At 42.1% G+C, this 25,950-nt stretch overlaps 2 protein-coding genes and 1 non-coding gene across 4 annotated transcripts in view; 2 read left to right on the top strand and 1 right to left on the bottom strand.

Moving 5' to 3' along the window:
* The window catches only part of LOC111866284 (tetraspanin-36-like), a 12,706-nt gene extending 2,699 nt beyond the window's left edge, over positions 1-10,007 (top strand). The window contains exons 2-5 of one of the 2 annotated variants that reach the window (XM_023855088.2): positions 1,029-1,217; positions 2,062-2,223; positions 8,399-8,632; positions 9,607-10,007. In XM_023855088.2, coding sequence (XP_023710856.1) covers positions 1,029-1,217; positions 2,062-2,223; positions 8,399-8,632; positions 9,607-9,879 — 858 coding nt within the window. In that variant the 3' untranslated portion in view covers positions 9,880-10,007. Of the gene's footprint in view, positions 1-1,028; positions 1,218-2,061; positions 2,224-8,398; positions 8,633-8,818; positions 8,893-9,606 lie in introns of those variants that run through there. The other variant, XM_033752180.1, reaches the window with a different exon arrangement.
* Trnae-uuc lies at positions 4,863-4,934 on the top strand. Its single transcript has one exon. It is a non-coding gene; the product is annotated as a tRNA-Glu (tRNA).
* A 2,898-nt stretch (positions 10,008-12,905) lies between the features above and the next one.
* LOC111866267 (superoxide dismutase [Cu-Zn]) overlaps positions 12,906-25,950 on the bottom strand; it is a 66,562-nt gene continuing 53,517 nt past the window's right edge. Inside the window, exon 5 of the mRNA XM_023855053.2 lies at positions 12,906-17,678. Within this exon, the coding sequence (XP_023710821.1) occupies positions 17,579-17,678 (100 nt within the window). The 3' untranslated portion in view covers positions 12,906-17,578. The remainder of the gene's footprint in view (positions 17,679-25,950) is intronic.

Below are 25,950 nucleotides of genomic sequence, written 5' to 3' on the forward strand. Positions count from 1 at the left end.
GATGATGATGATGATGATGTTACGTATTTATATTAATTGTCTGATATCATGCGTTTTTGAGGGGATTAACATTTTGGTGTGCCTTGTTGAGTCATGGATACTTAATGGTGTGCCGCGAGTAGAAAAAGGTTGCGGAACACTACTCTAGACAATCGGCTCAAAGATGGCGGTATGACTCTCAGCCTTACGCGCCGGCCGCCCTTTACACCCCAGGAAGATTCCTGGTACTCATTTCTGTTAGAGGCTGAGTCGACCCCAGGGCCATAGTGTGGGTAGAAGGATTATGCCAATTGAAAAGGCCAATGATCTCATCGGTAATTGATCCCGGGATCTACCGGCTTGTAGCATAGTGCCTCAGCCAATTACGCTACGGGGTGCCCCATTTTTTAACCTAAGTTGTTACAATTTATGCGTTAATGTATTATTGCATTTCACGGCCATTAAGATGAGAATCGAATATAATATTCCAACCAAATAAAGTAAAACTGATGTAAGTTATGATCTGCATGCTATTGTAGAACTCGAGCAAGAATTCCAGTAACTGACGGTTTGTAACGCCGATAGAGAGAGAGAGAGGGCTCGCACTCCAGTTTTCGATGTTGCAATTCCTAACGCTTCTACGTGACTGCCCGAAGACCGACGTCACATGCATGACACGGGTGTTCTTGCGACTTGGCAACTACATTCACAGTTCTGCCGTCCTCCACCTCTCAACTGAAATACTTAAAAACACCTTAAAATTAAGATTTCTCAACAAAATTTCACTTGAACCTTTGGGCTTCCAATTTTAAAGAATATTTAAATCTTTCACAAATTAAATCTTTCCGAACAGCAAACGGTCTAGAGATTGATTCCACCCGAAAATTAAATTACGTTGTGAAACAAAACGAAAGAAGACGTAGGTAAAAGTAACGCTGGCTCTGAGTGGATTAATTATAACCACGTGACAACCACGTAACAGCTATACTCCTTGTGTAAGTCCCAGAATATTAATTTCACAGTTTACTTGACAGAACACTACATTACAGGTGCTGCGGGCTGGATTGATGTATGTGGCTTTCTCAATCAGAGGGCGCCTGTTCCACTTCAATGTTTTCCTGCATGACTACGTCACTGTGCTGGCTTTCTACCTAATCACCAGCTCCTCTGCCTTTATGGCGCTCACAGCTGTTGGAATATGCGCTGCGGTAACCTTCAAACGTTCGCTGTTCATCACTGTAAGTATAATGAATACCAAATGGCTCGACAGGGACATAAATGGCTTGTACCACTGCCCACAAAACTGCCATGTTATTGGTCTGCATTAACCACGGTTCTGATAAAATTTGCTGGAAACATTGCCGACAGTAACATCGGAACCGAAATTGTAACAAGCAACAACAGTTTATTATGATGAAGGAAAGGAAAGCTTTTTAACAGTGAATCAACCCCACGAGGGGTACAGACTGGTAGAAACACGACTTCTTTCCGACATCGCCCCTTGCGTACTTCTTGCGTACTACAATTCTTTTGATTGGTTGATAACCCCTCGTTGCTCTATGCCGCACAGATCGCTACAAAGGGAGGTAAACAGTGTTACACAGCCACGCTGTTTCTGCCGGTGCATACAGGGACCTGAAGTACTCACAGCGGTCTCTAGTGGGACACAACACTGTCTGTCCGCCTTCTTGTCTGTCTCCCTGCTTGTCTGCCGAGCAGATCGGTGACAGTCCATTCTGAAGTGCCAAATTCAAAACTCAGCTTGTCCAAACGGTTGAGATGATACTATTTTCAAGCATGACACTACCCTTTCCTTCCAAATCCTTATTTATCAATCGTGAACATACCTTATCTCATTCAATGCGATGTAACATATGCTGTTGAAACAGCATAATTATGTACCTCCAAATAATCTACAATTATATCAACTTCATCTTACTTTTAAACTTCTGCCTCAGCCTATATCTCTTCTTCCTTTTCTTCCTACTAGCCAAATTATTCGTCCTCCCTTCTTTTCTTCTTCCTTGTCTTCCGTCTTCTGCATCTCCCCAAAGAATTTTCACGGTGTTCTTCATGTTTCAGTACAGTTCAGTTTTGGCAGTTCTGTACATGACAGAAATAGTTATGTTTGGACTCGCTTTCAACATGTGGTTGAATCTCAATGCGACAGTCGAAGCAACAATGGACTACCACATGAGTAACTACGACACAAACCCACATGATATCGACTACGTACAGGAAGAGGTAAGTGGTCAACATGATCAGACCTAGACTGATCTAGTTATTGCATCTGGTGTGTCTCATTTTTCTTAGTTTAATTCGGTGAAGGAATATGCAACGATTTAAAATCAGGTGATTCAAAGATCACTCAACGAGAGCAGAACAATTAACAAAAGGTTTTGTACACTTTTCTATTCCTGTAACCTACTGATGGCCGTTTATTGCGGATCTAAATCAGTTCTTAGTATCTCTCGTTCTGTACCCTGCGCAGGGCTTATGTAGCAGAGCCTGGTGCTTGTCGAGGATTAAATGGGGATAAGCGTGTGTTTGGCTTTGCTTGTAGTCGTATTTCGCTGCATACACAAGTTTCAGATATGAATTAATTCTATTTTATGCAGTACCTGTCTATTTCGCGATAAGACATTTTTAAACGTTTTGGTTTTGTTCATATTGTCTTTAGACAGCATACAAATACACAAAATACTCCGTGACCTGTAGTCCGCAAGCGAACTATACCGACCGAGCGACCGCCGCTTGTCGGCGAAGTTAGCGCCAAATTTTATGGATAGAGGGTGTCGCGTGGTCAGCTCAACGGATGCCCACGGCCGTTAATCTCGGTTTTCTAGACCAGAAATACCACATTAAAATTAATACAAACAATTTTATTCGAATGGTCATTCATAGAAGCAATATTGAGAGCACGAGTGACACTCTTCTCATTTATGATCTATGAGATAATTCTACTACCAATGTACATGACCCTAATTGCTCAGGAAGTAATATGTGATGTGGTCTTGAACAGAATTTAAGCTTCGGCCTGCTTGTGGAGGTGTAGATTCTGAGATATCTAACGGGAATTTTACATATAAAGTGTGGTATAAAATGAAGTTGTGTTTTTTCGCGCACAATGTTACGAAGCACACAGCACTATGTGACGTATTCTCTGCGAAACCTGTGCTTTTGCTTAGAAGCTTGTGCAAAAGTCCAGACTTATTAGATGTATATCCCAAAGATGCACTTGATAAATAGCTTTGCTTGATACAAGCAGCCGTTGAAGAATTGTTTCTTCTGGGACAAGTGTCTTCTTCCGTAAAGCCACAAGAATTTCATCATAACTCGAATGTTTCTTCATCTCCAGCGAACGTACAAAGAAGGGGTTACTTTGGTTTTATGATTCACCGGAATTAATTTTATCAGCAGTGGGATTTAATTTACTTGAATCCAACATTTCCCGCATGATCCGATGCACACAAAAGTAAAGCTGTATTTGAATCAACAACCGCCAACAGAATTACTGAAAATAATTACTAATAATTATAAGAAAGAGAACTCTGCGCAGGCATTTTTACACGGATGTGTTTGCGTCTACAGCCCTTAAAACTAAACTCCGTGGCTTGAGTCCGCAAGTGAACTATACCGACCGAGCGACCGCCGCTTGTCGGCGAAGTTAGTGCCAACTTTAGCGGATAGAGGGTGTCGCGTGGTCAGCGGAACGAATCCCCATGGTTGTTAATCTCGGCTTTCTAGACCGGGGCCGCTATTTCCTTGAAATAGCTCCTCAATTATCCCCACGAGGCTGAGTGGACCCCGTTCCAGACCCACTGCTTCTCAGAAAATCTAGTAGCGCCGGGAATCGAACCCGGACATCTGGATATGTAGCCAGCAACTATGACCACTAGACCACAGAGGTGGTCCTACAGCCTCGAAGCAGTTCTAAAAACTGGCGTCTGTTTGAAAACGCTCAGATATTTTCCGACACCCCTTTTCCGTAGATCGACTGTGACGTATCGTATTGTGGCATGTCCGCTGTTACGACAAAATGAACAGTGACGCAACCAAGGAATACGCTACTCGACGTAACCAATTGAAGTACGGTTGGGAACGGTGTCTGCACGTATAAGATAATGTTTCGAATAAAGAAATATCACCTTTTGCAACGTTGGGCTGATTTACTCTCTTTATGCTTTATATTTAGTAATGGAAAATAGCTTCGTAGGCCAATTTATGCGCTTGCGAAAAGTTCCCTCTAGTGTGACTGGTGAAGATTTTTCTTATTTTAATAAATAAGTTGTTAGTGACGGACCAGAATGAAACAAGTCAAATTTAGAAGAATTGTTTTCTTCCTGAAAATCCGATTGTATATACAATATTTTATTATGTGACAATTATTATTTGCAGCACATAAAGTCATATGCAAGACATGGCTAAGTTCCACGAATTTCGGTATGTCAGTGCTACACAAATACGTACTTCTCGCATGAAATTGTGTATCTTACGGTTATGACCGTCAGCACAACAATAAAGCAGAAATATCTTCGGGTGAAGACAAAAATAGGTGTTGATATGTATCTTACTCGTTTAATATAAGCATAAATTTCTTGCGCTCTCTGTTTCGACATATAATTCAGGTCATCATCAGGTATAATTCAAGTTTTTAAAGTTAATTATCATGATATGGACCCATATCCTCTATCCGCAAAAGTTGGCACTAAACTTCGCCGACAAGAGGCGGTCGCTCGGTCGCTATAGTTCGCTTGCGGACTAAAATCACAGAGTTTGTTTTTTGTTTTGATGAACATAATCATAAGAACAGGATGGAACCGACAAAGATTATGGATTTGTGTGTTCAATATAATACAAGTGGTATACTTAAACTCTCCGCATCCCATGTGGTCTAGTGGCTAGGATACCTGGCTTTCACCCAGGAGGCCCGGGTTCGATTCCCGGCATGGGAAACTTTTTTTATTCTTGTATTTATTAATTTTTGTTATTGGTGTATCCAAATAATTCTCTTTTCTTTCTAGTGTATGCAAATTAATATTAAAAAAATAATAATTAAATTTGTGTTCAAGTAATTAAAGAAGAGAAGTCGTAGACCATGTACAAGGTTAGAAAGTTATTATTTTTCTATCTGTAAACAGAGAACTTTATTTTTGCAATGGATATAAGAAGTTACACATCTGCTGTGAATCGACACTGTGCCGTTCGCGTATCAGGTCAGCATTTATTCTCCGAACTTCCAAAGATCGAGATATGCACAATATCGTATATCGTACGCTACAACGCAAACGCATAGTAGCTAGGTCTAACTCATATTACTTCAGATTTAAATGTTTAAGTACTATAACGTTATTAACATTCAAATAATGAAGGTTCTATTATTTTTGCGTTAATACACTTATATTCCCCGAGCGATACGCGGAATTACTTTGTGTCGCGAAAAATAGTCATACAATCCTGCTACTCCATTCGTTATCTTGATATAACGCATGCTGATAACAGTTCAATCGCTTGGCATCCTTACAAATCACAGAGTTGAAACATATCTCTCTTCGGTTCCTGGACAAGGAAGCCGAAGTGTGTTAATACAGATCCGCGGGACCGATGACCTCACCAGTGAACTGGTTGGCATCCTTCGAGACGCTGCATCTACGCCTGTAAGTGACACGGCGTCAAGCTACAGCACATCTATCAGGGTCTCGCATTCGTACGTAGGCCTACATATGCTTTCTGGAAGATTCCATTAACCAATCAGCGGTGTATTCTTGCGGAGACGGGTTAGAATACCTCCAACGCAGCAATCAGAGTCATAGAAGACGACACAACGGAACCTGGTGCCTGGGGGTATAGCAGGGCCACCCTGTCACTGGGGGACATAAATACTGAGACTTGGTCCTCCAGGTTGGGGGTTGAACGCAAGACTGACGATTTCGCTCTGTAAAATAATTATTGCTGCGAAAAATAAAGATGAGAAGACCGAATGGCCTAATATAGACAAATCTGGCAGTATCTAAGGAAGGTTATGGCTAAACAATGGGCTCTTTTGCCAATGAACATGACGATGGTGATGAATTAACTGTACTCATATTATGTACACTATATATAAAAAAAAAAGTAAAGCTATCCCTGTACCAGGTCGTGAAGGCCCATAGGGTTGTGAGACGCTGAGGGTCCCACATTATCTAGACAATCGGCTCAAAGATGGCGCGGTAAGGTTGTCAGCCTTACGCGCCGGCCGCGCTTTACTCCACAGGAAAATTATTTAATTAATTCCTGGTACTCATTTCTGTTAGAAGCTGAGTAAACCCCAGGGCCTAGTGCGGCTGGAAGGATTAGGTCAACTGAAAAAATCCAATGACCTCATCGGGACTTAAACCCGCGACCTTCTGGCTTGTAGTATAGCCCCTCAACCAACTACGCTACCGCGTACCCCCATGTATACTATATAAACTGCAATATATTCTGCATTGAGAGCCTTACTTTTCTATTGTTAAGCTGCATCAAATATACACGTATATTTTCATCGAAATACAACACGAAAAATTATCTACAGCGACATGTTTCAAATCTTATAGTTCCTCATCATCAGGGTAAATCTATGATGTGCAAGCTATCAATGTTTACAATTGCAAATTAACACTGGCCTATTTTATTTAAAATTAAGAAACCCAAGCTATGTATAGTTATGTTATTTTGTTTTAATTTTATAAGAGTCTAATTCCATGGAACATTACTCAGTAGCTTGTTTCAAACTGAACATCTACTATTTTTATCCCTTCGGATAGGTTACAGCAATTAGCACTTCAAGATATACGTGTAAATATGACGTTGTGATACGTAATACATATATTAGAATTGATAATATGTTATGCTCCCAACGCCATAACGGGAAAATTTTAGAATTTTGGGTTCGAAAGCGCCCAGAGGTAGCTGGTGTATTGTTTCACCATAATACTGCAGTACTGATCTTGCGCTGTAACTATCAAAATGCACACACTAAGTGTATGTACTCTTTGTGCCCTCATTTTTCAAGTTGACTGAATCGTTCAGAGTTCGCTACAGTCACAAGCGCTCTCGAAAGGTGAATACAGCATGACAAGAAGCTGCCTCTTGTTAAACACATTATCCACCAATGCTAATTCATAACAGTCAATTCGTGACAGACAAACAACTAGCAAAAAGAAGCCACAAAGGAAAGAAACCAGAGTACACGCATCACTTCTCTTGCCGGAAATCAAACTCGGGTCGTCCACCCCACACTCACTCACTTTACCGACTGAGTTGCCTCGATTTTAAAAACAAATCAGTTGCTTTCTGACTTGAACGGATTTAAATTAAAGTTGAAGGCACTAGGAATTCTTATTGAAATGAAGAAGCAGACGTCAGGTTAAGTTCCCTTTCCTTCCTCAAGAAGGGCTCAGCTGCGTGTAATTAGTTATAGATATAAAGAGTTCGCTGTAAGGATAACACTCTAGGATTGGACGGTTAAGATCTCGGCCTGATTATCACCTGTCGTGTCTTCTTCCTCAGTGTCTCCAGGTGAGTTTCGGAATATCTTCAAACAGGTTACCCTAAAATGGGAGGACTTCTCTGTCCGTTCGTCTTCCACATTTTGCATACCTGTTTAATGGATTTACAATAAATTTGATATTTGAGGTTCACGTTAAAATTTGTCGGGCGAATTTAAGTTTAGTTCAATGGCACACAGTACAAATCTCATTAAGGCCTAGAGCCATAACTGCGATTTAATATACAGCAAACACGCAACGAAGAATAAAAAATTTCTTACTGTGAGTTCTATGGCACCTGTTACGTCATTAGCTTCGGAACAACACGCTAAAATCTTCTCGAACTATCGGCCGTGTCAATGTTGAGTTACAAACCGACGTTTCAGAAGACTCCAAATCTGATGTTTCAAACATATTTATTTGTATTTCCAACAAATGGGCATTAAGAGCATTGAGGCGTATAAACTCGTTGTTAACATGAAGAATGACGTCTTCTGGGATATGGCACCGTGTAGACCTTGGTTGAATCGACATTTCGGAGGAACGTATCGTCTCCATCTTCAGGGTAGAAAAATCCGCGAGCGAAGAACCAGCGTGAGCAGGTGGCTGCAGACTCACTCTGGTTACGGATTGCGGATTTTTCTACCCTAAAGATGGAGGCGATACGTTCCTCCGAAACGTCAGTTCAACCAAGATCTACACGGCGTTACATCCCAGAAGACGGCATTTTTCATAGTCACCACAGTGAAAACCTCAAATCTTACTCGTTGATAACACGTTTGTTCCATTATACAGACCCTACATGCCGTGAAGTTGTATTAATTCGAGCATTCAGTATTAAACTTAGCACAATATCCCAGCTTCACATCACACTTTGAGCTGTGTCTGCATATTCGTGACAATAATTACAGTTGCGTTGCTGTGGCAAGTATCGGGAGGAGGAATGGCTCGATACAATCGCCTACATACCTGCGTCCTGCTGTCCGTCCAGGCCTCCAACCGACACAGACGAGTTCTGCTCCATTCTACCTCCGGATATCAGTTACATCATCCACAACACGGGATGTCTGAGGAAGCTGCAGGAGATGCCACGCACAGGACTTGCGATAGTGACCTCAGCGCTCATTGGCCTCTGTGGGGTCGAGGTAATGGTCTCGCTTTATGTACAGTCCTTGGCCGCTGGGTTGTGCACGTGGAGCTGTGTTACGTCTCTGTGAGGAAATGAAACACACTGCAACAATGTAACTTGACCCGACGGCGTTTCTTGCTCGATTAATTAAGGCTAGAGGAAGAGGCACAGGATCAGAGAGACATAACCTTTTCCTTTCCAGGATTCGGACCTCTGCCGTCAAGCCGGTACTCGGTCACTGTAGTAACTGAGCTATCCCGAATCGTTCGTTGGTCATACTGAAATTCATGTAAGCCTATTACTTTATTAACTCCGTAATGTTTGCTTCTCAATATTCTAATTAAATAATTACATGGTGCAGGTTTTGTTTACTCAGATGACCAAGTAATTCCCACTTTTATAGAACCAGAACGAGCACTATCGTGTTCGCGAAATCTCTCCCTTACACTTCATCCTGACCCAGTTCAAACCAATTCATCGCTAAATACCATTCTTTCTCAAATCAATTTTTAATATTATCCTCATATCTGTTCCTACGTAATGGAACCGGGATAGCATAGTCGGTGTAGTGACTAGCCTACGGGATGGACGACCTAGGGGCTGAAGTTTGATTCCCGGTACAGCCAAGAATTCTCTCTTCTCCACGTCGTCTAGACCGGCTCTGGGGTCCACCCAACCTCCTATCCAATGGGTACCAGGGGTAAAGCGGCCGGGGCGTGTAGCTGACCACTCACCTTCACTTAGTGTCGAGGTCAAGAAAATGTGGATCTATACACTCTCCCACACGCCTACATGGCGTAATGCTTAATTAGTTAAGCACAGGGACTTTACCTTTTTGTACTTTACCTGTCCCTACTCATCCGCAGTGATATTTAGCCCACAAATTTTCCTATCAAGTTTCTGTGCGTTTCTTATTCTCATATGCGTGCTATATGTACCGCTAATCTCACCGTTCTTAGCATCGTAATTTAGTCAACTTGCTTCTTTCAGGTGCTAAGTTTCTGCGTGTCCACCTATGCCTCACGCGGCACACGAACGTCTCTATCAATCAAGAATACCAACATTACACAAGCTTACGAAGCAGCAGACAAATCGACGAAAGATACAAACATCTACATTGAAAAGCAGAACAACTTAAGAAAAGCAGGTGATTCTTGTAAGTGCAGTGTTCTCCGTCTCAATGTGAAGACTGACTTTCCTTGTACGCACAGTTTAAACACGAGTATAGGCTCTTTGAATATCATGAATCATACGAAAGTGTGAATTAACTGATAAATTCCCAACACGTAAGAAGAAGATGATTGTACGCCTATTCACAATAATATATCCGTTAAAGTAAAAAAGTAAAGATATCCCTGTAACAGGCCGTGAAGGCCCATAGGGTTGTGAGACGTTGAGGGTCCCACATTATCTACATAATCGGCTCATAGATGGCGGTAAGTTAGTCAGCCTTACGCGCCGGCCGCGCTTTACTCCCCATGAAAATTATTTAATTAATTCCTGGTACTCATTTCTGTTAGAGACTGAGTAAACCTCAGGGCCTAGTGCGGCTGGAAGGATTAGGTCGACGAAAAAAAATCCAATGACCTCATCGGGACTTGAACCCGCGACCTTCTGTTAGTTTCATTAATAATTATAACTCAGAAAGTGGGATAAAAGCATTCCTTTTAAGTGCATATCATTAGAGTCAACACTTGAATCATGTAATGTTGCTTAACAGGCAGTGATTACAACATATTAATCTCAATATTCGTCAACACAAGAAGAAAGTTTGGTATGCAGAAGAGCCCTTCTCTTCAGCATATCTAGAGCTCTTCCAGTGCTGTAGCTACTGAGACTGTGTTCTTGGAATTACACAAGTAAAATATTAGAAGTTACACTCTCAACACGATCATTCTTACGTTAAGAGGCAGTCATTACGTTTCAACATTGTCTCATTCCCGAGTTGTACCCTTGCAGTACGTTTCTACGTTTCTCACAAAATTAAAAAGAGAATTAGTGTCTGGCTTACTGAGTAATCAATTCTCTAGCTCACTGGTTGACTGAATGGTTCACTGGTTCGCTGATTGACGCACTGAGTGACTGATAACTTGGGCGGCCGCACACCAACTGCGTCAAGACAAGCATCAAGGCATGAGACAAAATACGCAGTCTTGCTTCATTCGTGATTCGTCAGCATCATGACTCAGACAGGTGTGCAGTGGTTTTCATAACCTCGTTCGTTTCAACTGTGCTCCTTTCTTTGCGTCATGTCGCAGACATCGTGTCTTGACTGTTACATGTCTTGACGCATGCCGGTGTGCGGCCTACCTAATGGTTGACTGATCGATGGGCCATTTGTCAACTAGCAGACTGCCTGACTGGTTTATCGATTCATTTACATACTGATTGACTCTCTCTTATAATCATTACTTGCGTAAGTTACAAACTTGAGATGGGTTGAATTCTGTATATTATAAGCTCATAATATTAGTTTTGCTTCTAGTCAGTCTGTCATAGTAATGAAGTTAAATTACTGACACCTGAAAAATGAAGTAAACGAAACAAGTTAATGACACGTAGTTTTTCACATGAACTGTACCCCATTCGTACACAAACGATCTTGTGACGCTCTCTCGCACACAATTACTGACATAGCGCCACAAGTAGGAGTTTATAAAAATAGTAAAGAGATGGCGTTAGCTGTTACTTACTGTATGCTGCCGATGGAACCTTGCGTATTGTGCTGCCAGGTTGGTTGAGACTACCTGGAAGCACAATGACGACAGAGTTTGTGGAAGCGGTAGTTCAATTGGTAAGAAGAGCAACTACCATTCGAGCTCCACAATTTTTCCAACTCCCAGGATCAATCACACCGAATCACATGCAATAAGAAATAGTTATGAAACCCTGACATCACAGGGGAACTTCCTCCGGCTTTGGTGTACGTAAGCGGGTGTATGTGGACTGACTTCAATCAGTACTACGGACGCTGCGTAGCCTCATAAGTAGGGACCAACACTTAGGAGGAATATATTACCTCCTTCTACAGAACAGAAGTGCGCAAGCTGGGAAAGTGGATGGTTATGTAACCACCACGATTGAGGTAGTATATTTTTCTGAAACGTTGATAACAATCTGCTAGACTACACGGTGTCATTAGTTACAAGTTCAAAATATCGGTCTTCACCACCGCGGAAACCTCCAAACTTAGTGGCTTAAACCGTATCACTTGTTTTGTATCTGTCAGAAGGAGAAAATTTCTCAGCAATGTCAGAGTTCCTCTAAAAGTTAAATACCTACCTTATAAGTATTTCATTTACATCAATCAAAAATCCCTTTATTGACATGTACTGGACAACTCTGAGCAATAAAACAATTGATGAATTATGAATGACTAAATCCCTTCATATACAAACGGATATTACTGAACTGAAGAAACGCATTTGCTATAGACAAGTAGCGAATCTATTGCATCATATACTTGCAACTTTTTTACCACTGGTCTGGCTCTCCAAGAACAAAGTTCGGAATGCTCTGGTATGAGGACAGTCACATCACCAATAAAAATATATAAAAGAAAGAGAGAGCTCCACGTTTCGGAGGAACATGTCGCCTCAATCTTCACAGTCGCAGAGTAAGCCAAACAAAAAATCAACAGAATCAGTCGGTAACTAAACCCCAAAACAATATAACATGGGTGTCAAGATAACAAAAGAAGCACAATTTTGAAGTCATAAACCTGTAAATTGATGGCAATTATTTGCAGTCTGCAAAACTGTGTTTTCGTGCTCAATTGGGTTTCCGGCTCTGTTCAAGCCTTTGGTTTATACTAGTTTTCAAACAAGTTCTTCAGAGAATCACACATTTTACCTTATATTTAAATTAAAGAAAATGTGTTTATGTTCTACTGTTATTAAGGTATTAAGTCTACAATATTCTATTGTTTCAGAGGAAATTAATATTACTTCTTAAAGTTATAAAAAGAACAATTACTTATCGATTGTTCATCATCTGTAGGTTGATGTGACGTCACACTGCAGTAGCGCCAACGTTGCCTGATGGCTACCTTCAGAACTAAAACCATATTATATTGATATGCAACATTTAGAGCATGCGCCGAAGTTGGTTATCACGCAACGCCATCCGCGAGAAATTCAGAGGAATAAAACAGTGCTCTCAAAATCTGAAACAATTTAAACAAAGCAACAAAATGAGAATAATTGGGAGTGTGGCACGTGTAGTCCAGGAAGGAACTTCAACCAGGAACTAAACACACACGTGTTTGGGGAAAATGAAATTATCCCGAATGTTTGTAATCAACTTACTACATTTATTTACATATCTTTTAGATTTTTTGAAGTTAAGAATATTACACTTACACAGATTCATTTAACAAGTTCGCTACATCAGAGAATAAATACAGCACAGTTCGAAAGCACTACCATCTGACGTCCTCACAACCATATGATGGTGTTATGTTCACATTACAATTTTAATTGGATGAAAACTTAATAATATTTATTACAACTGATTTATATAACAATACAAACCAATTTAACGTTTTAGCTAATAAATCAGCCTAAATAAATCCGAAAAAAAGGCATTGGAAACTGTTCAGAGGCTTCTCTCGCTTTTGATTCTGCCTCATTATTAAAATAGACGTCGATATGCCGTGATAAAAAATACATAACCGAATTATAAGAATAGACTTGTTTCTGCGTCCTTTATACTTTCTCTTTCTGAGCTAAGACTGATTTATGAAAGAGAGACCTCCACATGTTTATACGTGTGCACTTCCGTTATAATGTAACATAAATCACAAATTATTATCATGGAATGTCAAAGAGTTGTCAGAAGAGTTTATTTTTTATAATACTATAAATCACATAATGTGTTCATAGCAAAAGGAGCCAGCCTTTCTCTTCGATAAATCTTGAAAAGTATTAAACACGTCAGGATTTATTTAGAAATACCCGAGTGCCATGTATATATTCTTTCCGCCATGCCCTTTCCGGTAATTCATAAATGAAGAAGTTGCTTCCTAAGACGATTTAATTTCATTAACAATAGCGCGCGTGCGCACGGCACGCTTCGTTCTTTAGTCATTTCCTTGCACCTGTTGGCCATCTCTAGCCATGTTTTGCTCAGTCAGCTTGCTGTTTGCCGCTTGCTCTTGCTCACACATTATCACGTCTTCGGGCTTCAAGGTGGAGAACGTATGCTCCTTCGAAAGGTTCGCGATCTTATATCGGACTACACGGCGTTACATGCCGGAGAATAGTATTCGTCGTAGAGGTTGCTTCGAGAACCTCAAATCCAGCGACACTTGATGACTGATTTATCGGGTGGAGATAACATTTTAACTTATTAAAAATATTTTCTTAACGATATTATGTGCTCTATTACTATATCCAGCTGAGGAGATCTTGGTCTTATGTCGTGAGAAATTTATCTTCGGTTTCTATGTGTGTATGTGAATTTATTATGTGCAAACTCAATTAAATATAGATGTAAAATAAATAATAAATATGTACACATACATATACGCTTATATACATACACATAGATATTTTCATTTCAAATATCTTCGGCGCTCCCATTCCAAAACAGAGGTACGAAGTTGAAGATTCGCTTAAGTAATTTTGTTCACAGTGAAGCATTAGTTTAAAACGGAAAGGGATTTAATGACTTCGTGAACAGACAGGCAGCTGCTGCCAACATTCGGATGTTTCTGTACAGTCTTCTACTTATAGGCGGACAGTATGACCAACTCTTCAATGTCTTCATTCAGTTGTCAGTTGCAGCGGCAAATCAAACACAGCACACTTCCGAAACCAAGAGAAAGAAAAAGAGGAAGTAAGGCTGGAAAGAAGGGAGCAGGGAAAATAAAATAAAACCAAGAAAGAACACAGAAAACGGGAGGGAAGGAGGGAGGGACAGAAAATGGGGGGAGGAGGAGGAATAGAAGGAAAATATTTCTGTCAGTACTAAGCACAGTGAAGATAAATTACCTCCTGAAGTTTCATTGTGAAATGTTCTGTTTGAAAATAAAGAGCAATTAATACATACACTTACAAGTTACAACTTACAGTCCTAACAGATTTTAATGATACACATAAAAAGAGTTAATGAATTCATGGCTTTGAGTTTAAGTATTTGGTGGTTCGGCTGATCAGATTTTGATTAAATGAATTCTGACGATATCCTTAAAATATATAATTTATTCAACTCCCCCCCCCCATCGCGTAAATATAATATTACGTGTATATACATACAAAACACCGTTATATAGAAAGTTTGTATTATTCTGTGTACATTTCTGTTGAGAACATTTACATGTATATCACACTGAGTACACGGAATCCAGTTACGTGTGGACTGCTACGCCTGTTAAAGTACGTTACATGAGGCTACGCAAGTTCCCTCACACTTCCGAGCTCAGCCACAACATATATATATATATATGTTGTTTATAATTCAACCACCTAATACAGACATACTAAACGTAAAGATAAGTGGAGTAGCTACATTTTAAACACAATTACAGTACGGCAACTTATGAATTTTGCCTCCTCATAATTCGAAACATCAGCACTCCTACAATTTTGTGTGCAAATGTAAGAACTGGAACTCTAAATTGTAAAGTAAATTATTATAATCACTATATTATTATCGAAACGTCGGTCTTCTTAAAGAAATAATGTCCACGTTCTCTCTCCCAACAGACCCTTGTTCTGTTCCCATCACATAAACTGCAGTCAGTTAACATTTTGTAAGTTATGCAAAATTTTAAGGGCTTTGCGTTGATATATCATCACGAACATTTTCGGATTTGGGGTTCTTGCAACAGTGACTATGATGGGTACAACCTTCTGCGATGTTACACAGTGTAGAAGTTCAGCGTTGTTTCGGAGGGACGTACTGCCTTAATCTTCAGTACACCAGACATGGACAGTAAATAAGAAATAAGAAACTGGTAGCACGCAGAACTCTGTTCGTTTTTTCGTTGTTGCTAGTCGCTTGGCTCAATCTTCAATCCTGAATATGGAAGCAGCAGGTTCCTCCGAAACGTCAGTTGAAATCTACCGGCCTATACAATGTCACTTCCTAGAATATAGTATTTTTGCTGGAAATTTTCATTTCTAATTGACTATGGCTGTGTTAGGGAGCTAGTGATGAAAAGTAAATTGTTTAAATTTCGCAAAATGGAGAACTTACCCGACAAATAAATCATGCCCAGCATGAACCCGTCAGAGGACGATTAAGTGTCTATATTCGCAACCCCCGCCCCGCCCCGTGAACTGGATGGCCTCAGACTTGGTCTGGATGCGATGGGGCACCCAAGAGAAAAACCCCAACGAGCTTCTGGCCACAGCAAATCTGCTGTTACATTGTTGTAACGGTTAAACAAAACAATTTCACCTGGGCAAACCTCCGGAGACAGAAATCGGTGCCTGTAACTCTCAGTTACTTATTTCTGCCAACGTAAATTCCGCGAGTCGAAAACAGCCACTGTTTCATTACAATTTAAATCACAGAGTCACAAAAACTCTATTATTATGTTGAATTTCTGCTGTGCCATATACTCAGTTACTTTGCTTGTGAAGCTACACATTAATATTATTGTGATCAAAGGGGGAAAATGCCAAGCATGTAATTCTGTTAAAGTGTGTGGTCTTCTGCGTTGTTAACATCCTACAGTTCGGAGACAACCAGACGTTTCGAAGGAACATGTCCCCTCCATCTTCAGAGTCGACAGGCTGTTTTTTTTCTTTGCTTATTCTTTGAACCTGAAGGGGAGGGGATGTTACTTTGAAAAGGCCCGCTTCTCCGAACTACACGACGTTATTACCCACCACACACTTCGCAGTCACCTCAGTGCGAACCTCATATCCTACATACATTTCTGCTGCCTACACGTATAATTTGAATGTTTCGCAGGCAAGTCTCAAAATAACGCCACCTAGTACAGTTCTCAAATTACAAGTACATGTATCCCAAAACTTTTCCGTATTTGACCAAATAACTGAGGTCACCTATGGACCTAGACTTCTGGGGCATTCAGAACGCTGGTAAAGAGCGGTATGAGACATGGGCAGGAGATGGCAGAGAGGAAGTCCAACAGATATGCAACAAAGCAGAACATTGTAAGACCCACAGCGCGACAGAGCCTGCTACTTAAGGTCGGCAATGAATCAGAAAAGATTACCGCATGTAGGAAGAGATGGAAAGACTGCAGAATGAGCGAGGGCAGGTGGAGACAGCATCAAACTACACAACTAATAGGAGAATAGTAAGAATAAAATTATGGCTAAGCATAAATAAGATATGGAGGCCGGTGAAGTTGCGTGAGTCGTGAAGATATGAATAACAAAAGCAATTCAAATAAAACTTCTAAAATGAACATAAAATCAAAGTAGGTAAAAACACATTACTCAGTTGTTCCCTTCCGCAACAAAATTATTCTTCACGTCCGTTTAATTATTATTTCCAGATAATTACAAACGCTTGATTGTATGTAAAATTGATTTATTCTGATAAAATGGAATTAGAAGGGAGATAAACTGACAATATTACGTCAACTGCGTGCAACTTCGGTTGCATATCTTAATGTTCAGATTGATTTCTTTTTACTTTTAACCGCCTCCTCCCCGAAGTAAAATCGCCGATATAGTTCCAGATTTAACGATCAATCACCATGGACTTCATTTTCCAGATTGTCAATATAAATTGAATTTGGGGAAAAATTAAAAGAGGGCTTGAATTTGGCGTTCATTTTAGCACAAACTAGAAATACGTTTATTCTAAAACCTATGAAGTGCTGCGAACAGTAACGATGGGGGAAGCTTTGTTAACGACAAAGACACGAGTTCGAGTCGCTACGAGCATGTCCAAACGATCAGTCTCCCAGCTGGCATGTCTTACGTACGTTCCATCTCCTTTCTCACATTAAAAAGACCCAATTGGCGATCATTACGCTTCACATCAGTGTAGAGACCACAAAGACAGATAGCACCACCGTCGTCGCAGACTGCAAGATCGTCGTCGCGGCTCCTCTTTCCCATGGAGTCACGGGCGAACTGAAAAAAAAAACCGAACATATTCGTTAGGAAACAAAGGAATAGCGCTGAACAAGAATGTTGTTGGACTATGGCCACTGACCGAAGTCTGATACAAGGAACATGTAAAACACAAACACCAGAACACTCTTCACTGTCTGATGTGTCTTATTAATATGGTATACAAACGTACATTCGCATTGCACATTATGAGGAACTGGCTCCCATGCTTATTCAGTGCGCGCAGCACCGGACGCCATGTTGCTCTCTGTGGAACGTACTGAACTAGATACACCATTTGTGGCAGCAGATTCATATTATATCATGAGCGGCGCGAGAGCTAAAGCGGTTAGTCGCTGGCTTCCCATCGCGTCGGCCAGGGTTCGATCTCGGGTCTGATCAAGTGGGATTTGTGGTAGACAAATTGGCGCTGGGGCGAGTTTTCTCCGAGTATTTCGGTTTCCCCTGTCAATCTTCATGCCACCAAACTCTCCATCATCATAATCACCCGGGGTAGGCTACAATAGGCCAATTAGTGGCCGCCGTGCCGAGTGGACCCAGTTGAACTTCACCCCCCACTAAGCGAATTAAAAAAAATCATATTATGTCATGGTCTGCGCATTTCAACAAGTGTAATAATAAAAATATCAAAATTAATATTTATTGATTTCTAGCAGAAACAAGAAGTAAATAAAATATAACATTTATATGAACATTAAAGATTGTAAGACAAAAGTAAGATTCAGAAAATTATATCCATCAGCTTGCTTGTACTCTGAGAAACTGAAAATAGGCCGTAATCGCTCTATTTCAGTGGCGGAACACATCGCTTCAGTCCCAGAACATTAATGTTCCGCCAAAGCATAGTTTGGGAACTACTGGTCTTACACGTTGCTTAATCTTTGTTACGTATTGATAGACTGATGGCCATTGTCCTGTTCTGAGGTAACATTGATAGACTGATGGTCATTGTCCAGTTCTGAGGTAACACTGATAGACTGATGGTCATTGTCCAGTTCTGAGGTAACACTGATAGACTGCTCGTCATTGTCCCGTTCTGAGGTAACACTGATAGACTGCTGGTCATTGTCTCGTTCTGAGGTAACACTGATAGACTGCTCGTCATTGTCCCGTTCTGAGGTAACACTGATAGACTGCTGGTCATTGTCCAGTTCTGAGGTAACACTGACAGACTGCTGGTCATTGTCCAGTTCTGAGGTAACATTGATAGACTGCTGGTCACTGTCCAGTTCTGAGGTAACATTGATAGACTGCTGGTCATTGTCCAGTTCTGAGGTAACACTGACAGACTGCTGGTCATTGTCCAGTTCTGAGGTAACACTGACAGACTGCTGGTCATTGTCCAGTTCTGAGGTAACACTGATAGACCGCTGGTCACTGTCCAGTTCTGAGGTAACATTGATAGACTGATGGTCATTGTCCAGTTCTGAGGTAACACTGACAGACTGCTGGTCATTGTCCAGTTCTGAGGTAACACTGATAGACCGCTGGTCACTGTCCAGTTCTGAGGTAACATTGATAGACTGATGGTCATTGTCCAGTTCTGAGGTAACACTGACAGACTGCTGGTCATTGTCCAGTTCTGAGGTAACACTGATAGACCGCTGGTCACTGTCCAGTTCTGAGGTAACATTGATAGACTGATGGTCATTGTCCAGTTCTGAGGTAACACTGACAGACTGCTGGTCATTGTCCAGTTCTGAGGTAACACTGATAGACCGCTGGTCACTGTCCAGTTCTGAGGTAACATTGATAGACTGATGGTCATTGTCCAGTTCTGAGGTAACACTGACAGACTGCTGGTCATTGTCCAGTTCTGAGGTAACACTGATAGACCGCTGGTCACTGTCCAGTTCTGAGGTAACATTGATAGACTGATGGTCATTGTCCAGTTCTGAGGTAACACTGACAGACTGCTGGTCATTGTCCAGTTCTGAGGTAACACTGATAGACCGCTGGTCACTGTCCAGTTCTGAGGTAACATTGATAGACTGATGGTCATTGTCCAGTTCTGAGGTAACACTGACAGACTGCTGGTCATTGTCCAGTTCTGAGGTAACACTGATAGACCGCTGGTCACTGTCCAGTTCTGAGGTAACATTGATAGACTGATGGTCATTGTCCAGTTCTGAGGTAACACTGACAGACTGCTGGTCATTGTCCAGTTCTGAGGTAACACTGATAGACCGCTGGTCACTGTCCAGTTCTGAGGTAACATTGATAGACTGATGGTCATTGTCCAGTTCTGAGGTAACACTGACAGACTGCTGGTCATTGTCCAGTTCTGAGGTAACACTGATAGACCGCTGGTCACTGTCCAGTTCTGAGGTAACATTGATAGACTGATGGTCATTGTCCAGTTCTGAGGTAACACTGACAGACTGCTGGTCATTGTCCAGTTCTGAGGTAACACTGATAGACCGCTGGTCACTGTCCAGTTCTGAGGTAACATTGATAGACTGATGGTCATTGTCCAGTTCTGAGGTAACACTGACAGACTGCTGGTCATTGTCCAGTTCTGAGGTAACACTGATAGACCGCTGGTCACTGTCCAGTTCTGAGGTAACATTGATAGACTGATGGTCATTGTCCAGTTCTGAGGTAACACTGACAGACTGCTGGTCATTGTCCAGTTCTGAGGTAACACTGATAGACCGCTGGTCACTGTCCAGTTCTGAGGTAACATTGATAGACTGATGGTCATTGTCCAGTTCTGAGGTAACACTGACAGACTGCTGGTCATTGTCCAGTTCTGAGGTAACACTGATAGACTGCTGGTCATTGTCCCGTTCTGAGGTAACATTGATAGACCGCTGGTCATTGTCCCGTTCTGAGGTAACATTGATAGACCGCTGGTCATTGTCCAGTTCTGAAGTAACATTGATAGACCGCTGGTCACTGTCCAGTTCTGAAGTAACATTGATAGACTGCTGGTCATTGTCCAGTTCTGAGGTAACATTGATAGACCGCTGGTCACTGTCCAGTTCTGAAGTAACATTGATAGACTGCTGGTCATTGTCCAGTTCTGAGGTAACATTGATAAACACACACAGCAATTTATGCTGGTCACTGTCATTCGAGGAATACTTGACGTAGTTCCTAAGCATCAACAACGAGACACTTCATACTGTCCCTGCGTGTGTGTTACTCTCTGTATACAAGTCATTTCATATATATGTTGTTACACATCTCACATGCTAATATTGCGCTCGGTCAGAACGAGATACACGTACATGTCATGTGGCCGCGGTTGGTATCCCGGTTTCATAACGGTAAGAGCTGGGTTAGCAGATTAGCGTGGTTGGATGCTACTATGCACATTAAACGGTAGCAAGAAGGCAGAGTTAATTACGGCGTTGAAAGGAACAGTAATTCAGTCTGTCTATCTATCTATCTACAGCCCATTAGTCGATAGGACTCCTCGGACGGGGGATCAGCCCATCGCAAGGCCGCTATCTACACGCAGAATAACAGAAACACAGAATAAACGCATACAGACATCCATGCCCCGAGTGGGATTCGAATCTATGACCTCGGGATTCGAGTAAGCGAAGACAGTGCATGCTCTAGACGCACGGCCACTGTCATCGGAGTAATTAGCCTAGCCAACTGAAATATAGTAAGTACTTCGTGGGATTCGACAAGCCACGAAAGAACCACTCGAGTAGAGACACCGGAGCAGGTTGGAGCGCTGAGTACAGAAATAGCAAGGCTTGTAACAGCGAGAGTGTCTTGTGGAGGGACATCAAATGAAATGAAAGCCACTCTGCAGCAGAAGACTGTAACCTCAACAGTAAGTCATTCAAGTACCAAAGACTGTTATCTACTGAGCAATTACAGCACCGAACCAGCATCTCCTCTCTTCCTACAATATACAGTAAGATGGTACACGTCACACTCTGAGATATACGGCTCATCCTCGGCTGAAGCATCATCAAGTATCACCGTTAAAAAGGGCGACATCCGCTTCCAGTAGCACGGTGAGGGTCGCGGGTTCCGTCGGCGGTTAAAACATGGTACAACGCAATTTCATTCACACGAGCGTATCAGCCATCTGAACTCTGATATCCTTCACTGTCTCAGCATGTTTGAATTAAATGTCGAATGTCTGATGTTAGATATTGCACATTTCATGGTGTAACTGTTTACATAGCAAATGCATGTATGTCCGACATTGCAGTGTCTGTAAACAGCGTGTGTGTGTGTGTGTACCACTGGGACGCCTAGCATGACTGTGGCGTAACATTTTTTTTCTACGGTCCTTCCAAACCATTCGTGTGCAGATCTCTCATTCAATTCCGTAATCATTTCTCACAGAGGCAGACCTACTTGGAAGAGTGAGAAGCCCGTCGCAAGGCCTCTACCTAAACACAGGGCCACTGGGGGAGAAAAAAAAACCTTTAGAGAATTTTAAAATTCGGACTTGTGTACGATATCAGGATATTTAATGAACTTCATAAATTACGTAATGAACGGTTTGTAGTGGAAGTGATCAAAGTGGGGCGGTTGAAATAGATGGGACAATTTTTTAGAATACAGGAGCAGAATTCTTCCGGCAAGTCAACTCTACATAAACCAGAGGGCACTCGGCGAGTAGACAGAACTGATATCAGGTGACTGGGTTCAGTTGAAGCAGATTTGAAGACAACGGTAAAGGTAAAAGTAAAGCTATCCCTGTAACAGGGCGTGAAGTCCCGTAGGGTTATGAGACGCCGAGGCTCCCACATTATTTCTAGACAATCGGCTCACAGATGGCGGTGAGTTTGTCAGCCTTCAGCGCCGGCTGCGTTTACCCCCCCCCCGAAAGATTCTTTGTTACTCATATCTGTTAGAGGCTGAGTCGGCCTCAGAGCCATAGTGCGGCTAGAAGGATTTTTTTCTTCCTTGGCACTACAGCCCCAGTGGGCCTAGGCCTACCTCCATGAACTTCTCCGTTCACTTCGGGTTTTCTAGATCTTACACAATCGGTAGGACTCCTTGGGTGGGTGATCAGCTCGTCGCAAGGCCTCTACCTGTACACAAACACAGAAAAACGTACACATACAAACTAAACATCCATGCTCTGAGTGGGATTCGAACCAACGATCCTGGTTTCCAAGCGAGCGAAGAGAGAACATGGCTTAGACCGCTCGGCTCCCGTGACCGGCCGGATTGAAGGATTAGGTAAAGGTAAAAGGTAAACTTGTCCCTGTGCTTGACTAATTAAGCACTACGCTATGAGGGAGTATGGAGGAGTGAATGTATAGATCCATATTTTCTTGGCCTCGGCACTAGCTCAAGATAAGTGGTCAGCTTCATGCCCCGGCCGCTTTACCCCGGGGAAAAGAGCACCCGGTATCCATTGGGTAGTAGGCTGGGTGGACCCCAGAGCCGGTCTGGAAGAAGCGGAAAAAAGAAAATTCTTGACCCTACCAGGACTCGAACACCGACTCCTTGGTCGTCCAGCACGTAGTGAGTCGCTATACCGACTACGCTATCCCGGCTCCTGGAAGGATTAGGTCAATTGAAAAATACATCATCGGGAATCGAACCCGCGACCTTCCGGCTTGTAGCACAGTACCCCATTTTCTAACATAACCTAGACTTTTTTTTTACATCCGCTTAGTGGGGGGTGGAGTCCAACTGGGTCCACTCCGCACGGCGACCACTGATTAGCCTATTGTAGCCTCCCCCGGATGATTATGATGATGGAGAATTTGGTAGAATGAAGATTGGCAGGGGGAACCGAAGTACTCGGAGAAACCCGCCCCAGAGCCACTTTGTCCACCACAAATCCCACTTGACAAGACCCGGGATCGAACCCGGGCCGCCGGGGTAGGAAGCCAGCGACTAACCGCTTGAGCTATGGCGCGGCCTTAACCACGACATAGCGTTGAAGAGGACTATCCGTGCTCCTAAAGAAAATCGGATCTCGGTCGTCAGTTTCGTACGCATTCCTTTTACAGTTACAATTTACTGCGCTCTGCAGGACTAACACTGCAAAGTTGTGATGTCCACATGTGTGCAACACATCCTCGTATCTTACAGACACGGAACAAGATTGCGAATAACACACACAGCTCCCACCGATGTTCTCCGCAGATCATTAAGGTTACTGTACTCATGCCCAGTTTATAACCGGCATTTCTGCAACACACAAAACGAACACGGTTTTCATTCCAACAGCATAATAATGCACAGCATCGAACAACAGAATCTGCGAAACGGTTTATCAAATACATGAAAGAGACCATTTAAAACCTTAGGTAATGTGGGTTTCGTAAACGCCAATATGGCTGTACTCCTGAATAGGTGTGAAACTTGGTCTCTGACGTTAAAGGAAGAACTTAAACTGATGGGATTTGAACAGGGTGTTAAGGAGAATATTTTGGACCGATGAGGTATGAAATGGTAGGAGGTTGGACAGAACTGCATAACTTGTACTCTTCGCCAAGTATAATTAGAATGATTACGTCAAGGGGGAGTGGGATGGACAGGCATGTAGCAGGCACGGGTAGGACTACAGAACTTTGGAGGGAAAGGCAGAAGAAACCACTAGAAATAGGTAGACGTGGGTGGGAGAATATTATTAAAATGGGTCTTAAAGACTCTTTAGGAATCTTCTCTAACATATCATTACTTCTACAATTGTTAATTTCAATCCATGACACACTCTGTATAGACACCAGCATCTGAAGGAAGCACCATGAATTCTCCACAGAAATTGTCTTCACAACAGTCGGACATCGGAAAATACGGGGGTGGGGTGGGAGCCAAAATTTACACTACATTATTCATTTACTGTTAATTCCGGGGATCGGCAAACTTTGCCATTAATTTATATTAGTCACAAAGACTGAGACTTTCGTAAACCCTGGGGTTACTTGTCACAAAATTTGCTTGATGTATCATTACATAGCTTCGTTGTGGCTACTTAACAGTTCTTATCATTTTCTTTCCCCTCCTCTCCTTCCCACTTTTGAGCAAAGGGCTGATTTCTCAGTTTCATTATCATTTTGCAGACGGTAGGACTCCCTGGACGGGTGATCAGCTCCTCGCAAGGCCTCTACCTGAACACAGGACATCACAAGCATAGAATAAACGCATACACACCAAGCATACATGCCTTGTGTGGGATTCGAACCCACGATACCGGCTTCCGAGCGAGCTACCGTGACCGGTTCCTCTCATTTACACCCATAAAATTCATGTATATGAGTCACGAAGAATAAATAAGCCATCAACACAGACTGCAAGGTATAAACACGCATTTTTATTTCTAGGCACTGTTGGTAAACAGAACATACACCTAGAAACACAAGTCACACATTTCAACCCGTCACGGATACTTCATGTTTGGTCTGTCTCTGATTTATGCATACACTCGTACTTTTATGAATGGTGTGTTCTGGTGTGAATTGGCTGATTTATTGATCTTGAACTCTCGATATATTATACATCAACACGTTTTGACTATATTTCATATAGTCAGCATGTGAACAGAATACCTTTCGGTGATATTTAGAGAAAACAGAGGGCTACAGTCTCTGTGTTCTAGACTCTGAACCCCATAATAACTAATTTTTAAAATTTCCTTTACATCATGCGTTGTTAATGTGAATACGAACCTACAACGTCATTACAACTTTGCCTCTGTTCTTTTCGCTTTGGGGCATTGTGTAGTAATCTTATGAATATGTACACCCAGGCTAGTTTATGAGAAATTCCTTGCTGCTTCTCTGAGAGAGGCAATCAGGAGACATGCACGGAAATTTATAAGTACTTACCTTGAAAGATAGTCAGTTAATCTTCGATGCGATAATAAATTAGTACTTTTGACAGATCAACAAAAAAAACTGTGGTTTTAGTCCGCAAGCGAACTATACCGACCGAGCAACAGCCGATTGTCGGCGAAGTTAGTGCCAACTTTAGCGGACTGAGGGTGTTTCGGTTTTCTAGACCGGAGCCGCTATTTACTTGAAATAGCTCCTCAGTTATCCTCATGAGGCTGAATGGACCCCGTTCCAGGTCCACTACTTCTCAGATAATCTGGTAGCGCCGGGAATCAAACCCGGACATCTGGATCTGTAGCCAGGAACTCTGGCCACCAGACCACAGAGGCGTTCTTTGACACAGAAACTGAGTGGACCCAGTTCCAGACCCACTACTTCTCAGAAAAGCTATTAGCGCCTGGAATCAAACCCGGACCTCTGGATCTGTAGCCAACAACTCTGGCCACCAGACCACAGACAGTTTCTTTGACACAGAAACTGAGTGGACCCCATTCCAGACT

The sequence above is a fragment of the Cryptotermes secundus genome, unplaced genomic scaffold (assembly GCF_002891405.2).
Source record: "Cryptotermes secundus unplaced genomic scaffold, Csec_1.0 scaffold1025, whole genome shotgun sequence".
NCBI classification, from domain to species: Eukaryota; Metazoa; Arthropoda; class Insecta; order Blattodea; family Kalotermitidae; genus Cryptotermes; species Cryptotermes secundus.